Source organism: Peromyscus californicus, unplaced genomic scaffold (genome assembly GCF_007827085.1).
Source record: "Peromyscus californicus insignis strain IS unplaced genomic scaffold, ASM782708v3 Scaffold_10__1_contigs__length_136768540, whole genome shotgun sequence".
NCBI classification, from domain to species: Eukaryota; Metazoa; Chordata; class Mammalia; order Rodentia; family Cricetidae; genus Peromyscus; species Peromyscus californicus.
Window position 1 is genome coordinate 17960872 of NW_026294391.1, and position 13414 is coordinate 17974285.

Here is a 13414-nt window from a genome sequence, read left to right on the forward strand (position 1 = left end):
ACCAGGGGCAGTGGAGGGGAGTCTGCAATAGTCTCTGTTCGTAGAGCTCTTCCGGCTCAAGGGAGAGATTGACATGTAGTGCCTAGATAACCACGATAAGACAGAAAGTGAACAGGGATGTCAAAGAGGCCAACAGACAACCAGAGCTCTAAGGAAGGAGATCTTACCTCCTACTGACTTCCCAGAGGACTCGAAGATGACAGACTAAAAATAGAAGAGGGCTTACCGAGCAGAAAGAATAACAAAGGCCCAGATGGAAGAAAATGTGAAGTTGTTTAGAGAACAACTGAGATGGGGTAGATGAACACTTGGGAAAGTCAAGCGGATCCGCTATCTGAGGTTCTCCAGTACCAGATAAATGATGTCACTTTGATTTTTTCTTTTGGTTTTATTGTAACGATGTCAAGCCCTAGCTCTCGCCAAAGAGCAGCCTACTAAAATGGCACAGATATGATTATTTCAAAAGAAATGAAAAAAGGGAAATAGAGATGGGGAGAACAAGACAAAGTTGCTGACTGTCATCACTTACGTAGTTGAAGGCTTTGAGTGGTCTGGCAGCTAAGGTAAAAAGGCAGTGGGGAGAAGAACGTACTTTTAGCACTTGTGCAAGGAAGAAGTATGGTATTTCCAAAGGAGAAGTCATTTTTTTAATAGCAGAAGCTTTAAAGAGAAGAGTGAGAAGGTTTCACTCAGCACACAGTCAAGAGTGGAAAAAGATGGTAGATTTGCTGTTTCTTATAATTCATTCATCCATACACATATGCTCACCGCATATACAGTCAGTCCTCCATACCTGTGGGTTCTTCATCTGTAAATTCAACCAACTGTAGATTGAAAACATCTGGAAAAAAACTTGTATCTGTACTGAACATGTACAAACATTTTCTTGTCAATATCCCTAAACAATACAGTAAAACCACTGTTTACATAGCATTAACATTGCAGTAGCTCTTGTAAGTAATATACAGATGATTTAAAGTAACAAGAGAATGTATGTAGGCTATATGAAAATACTACCACATATTACAAGACCAACACCTTACCATTTGGCGACTGTACTTGACTGTCCTATTTTATATATGAGACATGAGCACCTTCAGATATGAGCATTGATGGAAAATCTTGGAACCAATCTCCTATGGCTATAGAAGGGTGATTGTGTGTGTAACTGTATATATTTCTTTCAGTAATTGAATAAATAAGCAAACAATACGTGTTAGTTTTAGGAATGTAGGGCATGAGGCTATATTTCAGCAACAGACTGTACTTAATAATCATGAGGTCCCTGGGTTTATTATTTATTTAATCAGCACTGCCAACAATTATTTTTTCTTACATTTCTTTGTTTATTGAGGTGTGGTGTGTGTGGGTGTTGTGTGTGGGTGTACACATGCCACGGTGTTCCTCTGGAGGGCAGAGGACAACTTGCAGGATTTAGTTTTCTTCTTCCACATGTAGGTTCTGGGGATGGAACTCAAGCTGTCAGACTTAGCAGTAGGCACCCTTACCTGCTCAGTCATCTCTGTGGCCCTCGTGTATTTTATTATCTTACTCTTCACTTAACTTGCTACAAGGATTGTCTCACATTATTAAAATATTTTAGTAAACATCAAGTTTATAGATAAACTATCCTTTCCTTAGCTATTTCTCTATTGTTAGAAATTAAGCTGTTTCAGAATTTCTTCATAAATAGCACTTGGTGAACATTCTTTGACATCAGTCTCACATACATTTCTGAATAATTTCTTAGAATAGATTCTTTGAGAAGGAATTGATGAGTTTGAATATTTAGGCTCTTGCCAGATTAGTTTCTGAAACTGTTACATCAGTATCCATGCCAAATCCCTCAGATTCTTACTAACTCTGGATATTATTTTCAAGTAGTATTCCTAGTTAAGAGAGCAAAAGATAGCCAGGTGTGGTGGCACACTTCTTTAATCCTAGCACTTAGGAAGTAGAGGCAGATAGAATGAGAGAGAGAGAGAGAGAGAGAGAGAGAGAGAGAGAGAGAGAGAGAGAGAGAGAGAGGAGGGAAAGGAAGGAAGGAAGGAGGGAAGGGAAGGAAGGAGGAAGGAAGGAAGGAAGGAATGAAGGGAAGGAAGGAAGGAAGAAAGTCATTCATGGGGGATGGCTGGAAAGATGGCTCAGCAGTTAAAAGCACTGCTGCTCTTCCAGAGCACCCTGGTTCAATTCCCAACACCTACATGGTGGCTTACAACTGTCTGTAACTACAGTTCCAGCGGATCCAATACCCTCTTCTAACCTCTAAAGACAGCAGGCCAACAACATGATACACAAACATACGTGCAGACAAAAGCACTCGTATATGTAAAAACAACCAAATAAATCTTAAAACAGAACAAAAAACCATGGAAGGAAAAAAGTAGTACCTGATTGTCTTAATTACAGTGTGTTATAAGTTTTTTAGACAAAATCCCTACCCTGGCTAAAAAAGCAATTGGCTGTTTTGTTGAAAAGCACCTTCCCTGTCCCATTCATAGCTAAAAGACCAAGAATACCCACTTATTTTTTTTTTGCTAAGGTCCATGCTGGGTGTGGGAGGTTATGGAGACCCCCCCCTACTGTCTACCCTCCATATTGACGTAACATACTCCTGTTACATTTTTCATGTAGGGGTCGACAATGGTGAGGACATCCCCCGAGACCTCCTGGTAGGCATCTACCAGCGCATCCAAGGTCGTGAACTGCGTACCAATGATGACCATGTGTCCCAGGTGCAGGCTGTGGAGCGCATGATTGTTGGCAAGAAACCGGTGAGTGCCTGGGAAGGGAGCATTATTATGTGGTAAGTCACTCCCCTCCCCCAGCCCCAGATTCCCCTTATCTGTAAAATGAAGTGGAAAATATTGTATTCCTTAGGGATCATGGTGCAGATTATGGGAGATTCTCCATGTAAATGCATCTAGTATATTGCAAAGTTCATAGTAGGTGCTGTATAAATATTTTCTTCTCATCTATGGTTTTGTCTGCCCATCCCAAGTAAGGAGAGTCAAGCTAATATTTTCTATGAAACAGATATATTTTGGCCAACAAACATTTATGGATGGCTTATTCCTGATCCCAGCATTTTACTGGAATCCAGAGGCATAGATGTGAATCAGACACAATTTCTGTCTTTAGGGGCACTCAGACATTAGTGAGGTTCCAAGACAAAGACACAAATAATATTTTGGCCTTGTGGTCTAATTTAGAGGAACAGAAATCAGGGAGAGGCCATTTTAAGCCAAGGGAAGTCAGAAAGACTTCTTGGAAAATAACTTGGGAATTGCGATTTGAAAGGGGAGCAAAATACGGCCATGCAGAGCTGGGCGGTAAAGGCATTTTAGACCAATTGCTATCGGGACAAGGACAAGGTGACAGAAAAGCTTAAGGGACTCAGTTGTTTATAGTCTTTGTGTATCAGATGTACCTTTTGCCTTGTTAAGGTACTCAGAAGCCTGAAGCTGATGGGATGACCTTGCTGACGCCTGTTTTTCCACATCTATCCAGGTCCTGTCTCTTCCTCACCGTCGACTGGTTTGCTGCTGCCAGCTCTATGAGGTGCCAGATCCAAACCGCCCCCAGAGGCTGGGGCTGCATCAGCGGGAGGTTTTCCTCTTCAATGACCTCCTTGTGGTATGGGCATTGGGCAGAAGGAAATGGGAGGGAGATAGTCAGCACAGCTGCTGGCTCTAGTGCAAACCATGGTATGTGGAGTGTGGTTGGGCCAGTGCTCCCGCATGCCATCGGCATGGTCTCCAGTACGGCATAACCCTTCTCTGCCCTCCTTTCCCTTCATTTTGATGTAGTGACAGCCACACAAGGGCAGACAATATAAGGATCAGGGGAAAGTGGAAGACCTATAACCTGGGATGTGGTAGGAAATGTCCTTGTCCACCACAGTAGCACAGAGGGTTATGAATCTGTGGTCCCATGAACCTTTCAGTTGTCTTGATGTTGGAAGTGATTAAAACAAAGCACATCACTGGTACAGAGATACACATCTTTTAGTGAGGGGATTTGTTGGATTCTGTGGATAAGAAGGGATTTTCAGGATTTCCTGGGCAAGAACCACTCTTCAAGATGGCTTAGCCCTGACTGCTAGAATCTGTTGTAGGGTTTTTTTTTTTTTGGGGGGGGGGAAGGGTTTTGTTGTTGTTGTTTTGTTTTTTCTAATACAGGGTCTCACTGTCCTGGAATGCACTACGTAGACCAGGCTAGCCTCCATCTCACAGAAATCCACCTGCCTCTGCCTCTGGAATGCTAGGATTAAAGGCGTGCACTGCCACACCTGACTAGAATCTGCTTCCTAATGTGGTTCGCCTCCTACTCCATGTTCACTGTTTCTTGGGATTACAAAGAATAAGTATTCCCCCTCTGTTCTGAGACAGTACTCCAGGGATTTGAGAACAGCAATTTTGTTCCTTCCTTGGTCTTGTACAATGTAGTATTTTAGCGGCACTCTGGGATACCTACTAGAAGCCAACAGCAAACCTTTAACCAAAAAAAAAAAAAAATGTGTTCTCCAGAAAAGAGCAAAAAAGAGAAGGAAGGGTGGGAGAGGGAGAGCACATCTTCTTCAGGGAAGAAAAGGTGGAAGGAATGAAAGAAAAGAAAGCAGTGTCTTCTCCAGACATTGTTCTGTATCCTGTGGAAGCAGGGGTCACAATCATCTCCAGTTGAGAATCACCACTTTAGAGAAAATGCCGCCAACATCCTCTCCAAATCTTAGTTGCTTGCTTCATGAAATAGTGCTAACCCTTCTCTCTTAGAGTTGTCAAGGAGATGAAATAAGAAGTCAGTGCCTGGCATTTCAGTTCAGTAGTAGAGTGCTTGCTTAGTATATGCAAGGATCTGGGTTCCATTCCCAGCACTACAAAAGAGAAGGGGAAGAGATAATCACACCTTGACCTAGGCATGCCTGGCGCACACAGGTGCTGAGTCACTGTTCGATACCCTTCATGCACGGACACCCTCTGTGTATGTAGCTCTATGCTAGCCACTGAGTACATGGAGATAAATCAGACTCAGTCCTTGTTTTCAGGGACTCACAATCCAAAGGACCTAAAATGTGTTTTGCAAAGTGGTGTGGTGATAAACCCCTGTAACCTAAGCGTTTGGGAGGTGGAGGCAAAAGGAACAGGAAGCTAAAGTCAGACTGGGCTACGTGATGGAGGCCTTATTTCAACCACCACACCACATCCCTGCCAAAAAGTGTTTGACACCATGGTGCGCTGTAACCAATGTAAAACCAAACGTTTGTTTTAAGAGCCATTTGTAGGGGACGAGGCTGTATTTTAGTGATAAGGGTACTTGTCTGACTCCAGGTTTCATCCCCAGCATACAAAATAAATGAAATAAAACAGCCACTTGCAGATTGTCTGAGCTTATGTTAGTGTAGAATCCAGAATGCCTAAATACTTGATAAAGACTTTGGGTTGTTGAGAGGTTGTTAATCCTGTTCATAGGCTAGGTGGAAGTTGCCGTTATAAGCTAGTTCTGGATGGTGGAGGTTGGAGTAGGTGAGAGAACCAGAAAACGAGACCCCTGCCCTCTAGGCCAGCAGGGGGAGATCACATATTCAGAACTACCATAGAGTCTGACAAAAGAAAAGGTATAGATAGAACCAGCAACCTAGAAGCTCAGAAGATGGAAACAGAAGTCTATGTGAGGTATTAGGATAGGCTCTCTGGAGGGACCACATTCATTTAGTTCTTTTAAAAGTTGCAGGTGCTTGTGTATGCTCATGATGTCACGAACTTGTATTTTCTCCCTCCTCTCTGTTCCTCAAGTTTCAGTTCTCCCTTGTGGGGGTATATGTGCTCATGTGTATATGTCTGTTACTGGGAATAGGTGGGGAAGGTGGTTACTAGAAATGGGTATCACTTGGAAATTCCCCACCCTTAACCCAGCCTCTTATCTCTTTCCCACCCTTGTTTGCCAAAGGTCACCAAAATTTTCCAGAAGAAGAAGATCTTGGTGACATACAGCTTCCGTCAGTCCTTTCCCCTGGTGGAAATGCACATGCAGCTCTTCCAGAATTCATGTGAGTCCCCTCTTGAACCCTAGCATGCATCCCAGGGTTTATCAGAGCCCATGCTCATCCTTCATCTATATTAGCTTCCAGCCTTTGAAGTCCTCTACAATTGGGTTCAAGTCTCCAAAGTATCTACTTGTCCAAGGATGAAAGGAAGTCTGGAGTATGATTTGGGTGTGGCCCCTGGAGGACATGGAACAGCAATGTTTTATGTGTTCCTTAGTAAGCAGATGTGGCAGGCACACTGTGCTTTAGAGTCCTGAACTGAGAAGAGCAGGATTGAGTGCCATTCAAGAGAGCAGAGTCACTGTGAGAGGCGGAGGGACAAAGGAAATCGTTTCTAGAAAGCAGTTCAGAATTCTGTTTGCCTTTACATCCTGGAGTCTGGTATAAGGTTGCCAAGGCTACCAGGAATTTGGGGACAAGGGGAAACCACTGAAGATGCTTGGGCACAGAAGAGGCATTTCAGAGTTGGATGTTACAGAAATAATTTCCAAGATGGACAAGGTGATGTGTGTTTGTAGGACAGTGTTTGAGAAACAGAGCAGGAAAGTTACTTGAGCCCAGGAGTTTGAGACTAGCCAAATAGCGTGAGTGTGTCTCAGAGATGGTTGGCAGCAGTGGGGAGTGGGTTGTATCATTTCTCAGCTTCTTGTCTTAGCCACTTTGCTTCACACCTGACAGAAATACCCAGCTTCTCCTGTCCCCTCTCATTGGTGCAGATTATCAGTTTGGGATCAAGTTACTGTCTGCGGTACCTGGAGGGGAACGAAAAGTCCTCATCATCTTCAATGCTCCTAGCCTTCAAGACAGGCTGCGCTTTACCTCTGACCTGCGGGAGTCCATTGCTGAGGTGCAGGAGATGGAGAAGTACCGCGTGGAATGTGAGTAGCTACAGCCATGACTCCTTCCCCCTGTCACCTGCAGATACCAAGAATTCTGTCTTCTGAGAACTGTAGAGTTGAGGGCTAGCTTGCCCAACCTTCCTACCCTCATTCTCGGAATCCTTCAGCTTCTGCCTGAATGGTGTCAGAGACAAGAGGGTCATTACTTCCTAACCTCAGATTATTATTCCAGTCATTGAGAGTCTATGCTGTGCTCTCCACCCCCATCCTCTAATCTATTGAATGGTATGAGGGAAAAGACTCAGGGAATAGGAATTAGGACTGTAGCTTCATACTTCGTGTCTGCCATCTGTTATCTAGGCAAGTTTGAGTGAGTTTCGTGGCCCTCTTAACCCTTTGTTCAGATCAAACAGGGATAAATAAATCTTCACAGAGTTTGACAAGGAGCCAGACATAGTCGTTACATACCTGTAATCTCAGTACTGAGGAGGCTGAGGCAGGAAGATTTCAAATTCCCAGGCCAGCCGTGCCTATGTATTGAGTCTCTGTCACAAAGAGAGGGTAGGGAAAGGAAGAGAAAATGGAGAGGAGAGGGAAAAATTGAAGATGAAGGAGAGGAAGAGAGAAGAGACCAGTGCATCCATGGTTTTCAACAGTACCATTCCCTGTCTCCTATCCTCAATGTCAGCTCCTGAGCTGAGGTCCAGCTCAATACCCAGGGCTTCCACCAAGTTATTTAGATCATAGACGATGGAAAATGGTGATTAGATCTCATTCTTCCTGGTACCCTCCAGGGTTTCTTTTCTCTAAGCTAAGCAGTCACAGTTAAGTAACATGGCATTGAGGAGAAAGGAGACAGAGAGGAACAGAAGCAGTAGTCAGTTCCTTGATAGGTTTTCAGCAAGGCAGAGTATCAGTTCAGTAGAGTCCTGGAACCCCTGAAGTTCCAGGCAAGAGATTAGCTATATCAAGATAAGGAGAGACCCACTAGACCAGAGTTTCCATGACCTCGTTAGAGGTATAGGGGGTGCCCAGGGGAGCAGGATAGACCTGCTTCTAGAATGTTGGCTTCACTGATTTCAACTGTCCAACCCTGAGCAAACTCTGACTTCTCAAGTTCTTGGGTTCTTCTCCTGCAAAATGTAGATGATGCTCATAATGTGGAATGAGAGGGATCAAGTATGTGCTGTCCCCAGCATACTGCCTGGCACATAATAGAGGATTTGAGGCCCATCAGATTCATGCCCTTGTTCTTCCAAGAGCTCCGCTGCTATGAAGCAAGGCATCTGAGAACTGAGTGAACTTTGAAAGGACTGTCTTTCACCATAGGCAAGAAGGGCCTTCCCATCCTTACCATGAGCCATCTGTTGCAAAGCTCTTGTTTAAAGGGCAGGGGTGTTTAGGGAGGCCTGTCTACAAAAGGGTAAAGAAAGGAAGGCTAAGAAGAGGGGAAGGGAGCAAGAAGAGTCGGCACTTATATTCACAAGGAGGAAAGAAAAAGAAGGGGTAGGTGGCGTAGGATGCGCTGGGCGCCTAAGGAGATTTGAAGATAAGAGTTGCAGTTTTGGGGGGGGGAGTACTACTAGGGGAGAAGGGGTGGGGCAAGGGAGCAGAAGGCGGGAGGAAAACAGAGGTAGGCTGCTAGTCAATCAGGTGGGTTCTTAATGTTATTCCTGACCTTTTCCCATTTTCTTCACTGCTACCCAGCGGAGCTGGAGAAGCAGAAAGGTATGATGCGGCCTAATGCCTCACAGCCTGGAGGAGCCAAGGACTCGGTGAATGGGACTCTGGCCCGCAGTAGTCTGGAGGACACTTATGGGGCAGGCGATGGGCTCAAGCGGGGTGCACTCAGTAGTTCCCTGCGAGACCTCTCTGATGCAGGTAAGTGTTCTGGGCCCCTGCCCTGGCTGGGGAGATGCGGGACCAGGTGTCCTCTTTGCCTCCTGTCACTGGCTGCCAGCCTTCCTCCATCTCTCTCACACACACACACACACACACACACACACACACACACACACACACACCTACCTTCATTCAGAGCCCTGGGCACTATGTCACAGGGGGCCTGGTAGCCAGGTCAGAACAGGTGGGGCCCAGGGTTTCTGCCAGGGAGTATAAAGTGGGGCCACAGACTCAGCCCCTCTCCTCTTATCCCTCTTCTGTCTCTCCTTTGCTGCCTCTCCTCCATATTTTCCTCCTCTCTTTCCTCCTTTTCAACCTCTCTTCCTCCCTACCTCCCCCTCTTCAATGGGGGAAAGGGGTAATGGGGTGTCTGTCCCTGGGAGGGACCTAGGCCTGGTGCCCAGCTCTGGAGCCCAGCAGGGTGGGGAGGGAGGGTTGCTGCTCTGACGCTGGGCTCCTTGCTTGTGGGTGCAGGGAAGCGGGGGCGGCGTAACAGCGTGGGATCGCTGGACAGCACCATCGAAGTAAGTGTCAGCTCCTGCCCCACTCATTTTCTGCATGAGCCCTGCCCTGGCCATGGAGCCCCAGAGGAGGAGGGGACCTGTTGCCTACCCCTCTTCCGTGCTGGGAACCATATGGCTGCCTCTCCCAGCCAATCACTTTCTCCATCTGTCCTCAACTCTGTCTGTCCTCACTCTGCCTGTCTCTCAGCCTGTCTTCCACTCTCCCATGCCCCTTCTTAACCCCAGGGCCAACTCCAAATAGGGATGCCCTTGGACTTGGGCCTCAAGAAACTTTAACTTCCAAATCCTGCTCTTTGACCCTGAGCGAGTCACTCTGCCTCTCTAGCCTAACATTTTCTTGGCCTGAGAAATGGTCATGAGAAGGAGGTCCTACTGATTCTTCCTCTGCCCTCTGAGGTTCAACTGAGGTAGTGGATGTGGCAACAGAGCTGGGGAGCAGAGCTGGCCACAAATACAGGACTGCTGTTTGGTTTTTGCTGTCACTTTGGGGTCCCTGTTGCTCCAGCTTCAGGGACAGGGGTGGAGTTTAGGGCTGGGGGTTTAGGATATTTAGACTGGCCTGACTTCCCCCCCTCCCCCCTTTCAGGGGTCTGTTATTAGCAGTCCACGCCCTCACCAGAGGATGCCACCTCCGCCCCCACCCCCGCCGCCAGAGGAGTACAAGAGCCAGAGGCCAGTCTCGAACTCCTCATCTTTCCTGGGCTCCCTATTTGGAAGCAAGAGAGGCAAGGGGCCCTTCCAGATGCCACCACCGCCAACAGGCCAGGCCTCTGCCTCGTCTTCATCTGCTTCCTCCACCCACCACCACCATCACCACCACCACCATGGTCACAGCCATGGTGGCCTGGGGGTACTACCTGATGGGCAGTCCAAGCTCCAGGCCCTGCATGCCCAGTATTGCCAAGGACCGGGCCCTGCCCCACCACCCTACCTCCCACCCCAGCAACCTCCTCTGCCCCCACCCCCTCAGCAGCCTCCACCCCTGCCCCAGCTGGGCTCCATTCCACCACCACCTGCCTCAGCCCCACCTGTGGGGCCACATCGACACTTCCATGCCCATGGCCCAGTTCCAGGACCCCAGCATTATACCTTGGGCCGGCCAGGCAGAGCCCCAAGACGAGGGGCTGGAGGACACCCTCAGTTTGCTCCACATGGCCGCCACCCCTTGCACCAGCCCACATCCCCATTACCCCTGTACAGCCCTGCTCCACAGCACCCTCCCGCCCATAAACAGGGCCCCAAGCACTTCATCTTCAGTCACCACCCACAGATGATGCCAGCAGCAGGTGCAGCTGGGGGCCCTGGGTCCCGGCCACCAGGGGGGTCCTACTCCCACCCTCACCACCCCCAGTCACCCCTGTCACCACACTCACCCATCCCACCTCACCCCTCCTACCCGCCCCTGCCCCCACCCTCACCTCACACCCCACATTCACCCCTACCACCCACCTCCCCCCATGGCCCACTGCACGCCTCTGGGCCCCCTGGCACGGCTAATCCACCCAGTGCAAACCCCAAGGCCAAGCCAAGCCGGATCAGCACTGTGGTCTGAGGAATGGAGTGAGTGTACTGGGGAACAGGTCTGGGGAAATCCACAGGAGAGGGACCTTGCCCCTCTCTTCTTCCTCAGTTTTTTCAAAATATATATACACTCAGCAGTGTCCTTCTTTCCACTTCCTCCATATCTCCAGACCCTTCTTCCCACCCCTCGCAGTCGTCATGGGGTTGCCTTCCAGATTGGAGGGCCCTTGCCACTTGCAGCCTGAACTTAGGCACTGCCGTGCTGGGAAGTGGTGGGGGCCTCTCCGCAGTCCTTGTCCTCCTTTTCCTGTCTTCCTCTTCTCTTTCTTGTCCCTGGAGGTCTAGTTGCTGACCTCAGACCTCTGGACAAATGTGAGCTTCCTTGCAAGCTGGTGGAGAAGGCAGGCTTCTGGAGCTGTGAGAGTTGAAGGCATCCCTAGAACTCCTCTGCTGGGTGGGGCTAGGACAGAGCTCTGTCGAGCTGTGGCCAAACCTCAGGGCCTAGCCACACACCTTCATGTGTCTTTCTGCCTGCTGGAGGACACAGACCATCAGTGCACTCCGTGGGTGGAACCCCGCTTGTGCTGGCCCCCACTGAGGGCAGTGCTTCCTCTCTTGAGCCAGTCTGTGTGCGCCCTCTCTCCTAATAGGCCCCAGCCCAGACCTCTTTGGCTTCAGGAACCTGCCTTGCCCTGCAATGTTCTTATCCTGATCAAAGTCCAGACAGGTTTTTTTTTTTTTTTTGGAGGTGGAGGGGGGGCTCAGGTCTGGGATGAGAAGGGTACTGCCCTCCCTCACCCATATTGCATGCCCCCCCCATTCCTACTTTTCCTACCAACAACTGAAGACAATGCACTTTACAGATATCACCCACACATATCTCACTGGGGCAGGGCACCCAGCATCAGCCCTGGGGAAAGACTCCCAGAGGACCACCCTGAGCCCAAGATGTCCTTCCTGAGGCAGAGATTGAAGCCATCAGAGCTGGGGCTGCGAGCCAGAATGCCCAAGCCCCTCTTGTTCATCAAAATCTCCACTGCCTCGCCAGCCCTTTTGCAGCCCTGTTTATTTATTATAAATATATTTTTTACAAGTCCCAGCTCCTCTTCTTGCCCTACACATCCAGCTCCTTTCACAGTCCCTGCCTTCCTCTCCCCTGTCCAGTATGGGCTGCAGTACAGACAGACAGATGGACCCTCTATGTCAAAGGGTCCCTGGGGCTTGGGGTTGTGGGAGGGTGTTGGTGGGAGGGACTGTATGGAGAGGAGCGGGGGGTTCAGGCATTGTCTTTTTCCCTCCTTGTATATAAGAATGTATATTTGATGCCTCATAAAAGACCTTGTGCTCACCTCTGGCCTCTGCCTCCTACTTCTGCCCCCTTCCCCACTGTGCAGCCCATGGAGAGAGAGGCACCGGTCCGGGGAGGTGATGTGCTAATGGTAATTCAGACAACTGGGTAGGCAAGATGCTTTGGTTGGGTAGGAGGGTAGATGAGGGTCGGGTTTCTGTCTCATTTCATATGTTGTCCGCATGACAGTGGCAGGAGTGTGGGCTCTGGAGTTGATCCAGTACACATCCTGAGTACACACTTAGGCACAAGAGTTTCAGAGAATCATCCTCCCAAGTCTTCGTCACTTAAATTTACCACTTGGGATGACCACGTGTTGTTATGCTATCAAATTTGGAGGTCACAACCTGTGCGCAGAGTTCGGTTCAGCCACTTGTCTTCAATAAGCCAATTAAAAAAGAGGAAAGTGCTGAGCGGCGGTGGCGCACGCCTTTAATCCCAGCCAGGCGGATCTCTGAGTTCAAGGCCAGCCTGGTCTACAGAGAGCTCCAGGACAGGCACCAAAACTACACAGAGAAACTCTGTCTTGAAAAACCAGAAAGAAAAAAAAAAAAAAGGAAAGCAGAATGAAAAAGCGATTTATTCAATGTGACCGTATTGGGAAGAAGAACGTAGAGGTCTAGAGAACCCCCCCACACACACATCTATCTTCAGGGTCCTGAAGGGAGGTCAAAGTTTTATATAGAAGGTCAAGGATAGGCACATGGAAGCAGGCTGGGTCAAGGTGAGGTCCCAGCCACCATTGACCCTTCCTTGTCTGGCTTTAGTCTCTTCCTGTATGGTGCTTTGAACTAGGTAAAATCTCTCTCCTAGAGACAAGGTCTCCTGGCATGAGATTCCTGGGGAAATCCCCTTTCTTTGGGGCCCATTGTTTGAATAATCTGAAAGTCAGATTTAAAGAGACACAACTGTCTCTTTAAAATATTCAAGCTGGAGAGATGGCTCAGTGATTAAGGGCACTTCCTGTTCTTGCTAAGGACTGGAGTTTGATTCCCAGCACCCAAATGGTGGCTCACAACTATCTGTAACTCCACTACTCTGGGGGATCCAACACACTTACTTGCATATACTCACATATGCACACACACATGCATAATTGCAAATAAAAATAAATCTTTTTTAAAAAAAGAATATTTCCTTTCTGCCAGGCTAGTTACAGTTACATGGAACTGTGATAACTGTATGAACTAACCAATGCCAAGCAGCTAGGATGGAGTAGATATTCACAAGATAGCTC

General features: G+C 48.1%; 1 protein-coding gene across 5 annotated transcripts in view; it reads left to right on the forward strand.

Annotated features, from left to right (window-relative positions):
* The window catches only part of Iqsec2 (IQ motif and Sec7 domain ArfGEF 2), an 82199-nt gene extending 70022 nt beyond the window's left edge, over positions 1–12177 (forward strand). For 4 of the 5 annotated variants that reach the window (XM_052760391.1, XM_052760441.1, XM_052760482.1 and 1 more), the window contains 7 exons: positions 2635–2774; positions 3511–3636; positions 5947–6046; positions 6760–6921; positions 8590–8763; positions 9259–9308; positions 9895–12177. In XM_052760391.1, coding sequence (XP_052616351.1) covers positions 2635–2774; positions 3511–3636; positions 5947–6046; positions 6760–6921; positions 8590–8763; positions 9259–9308; positions 9895–10860 — 1718 coding nt within the window. In that variant the 3' untranslated portion in view covers positions 10861–12177. The remainder of the gene's footprint in view (positions 1–2634; positions 2775–3510; positions 3637–5946; positions 6047–6759; positions 6922–8589; positions 8764–9258; positions 9309–9894) is intronic. The other variant, XM_052760644.1, reaches the window with a different exon arrangement.
* Positions 12178–13414: the final 1237 nt, after the last annotated feature.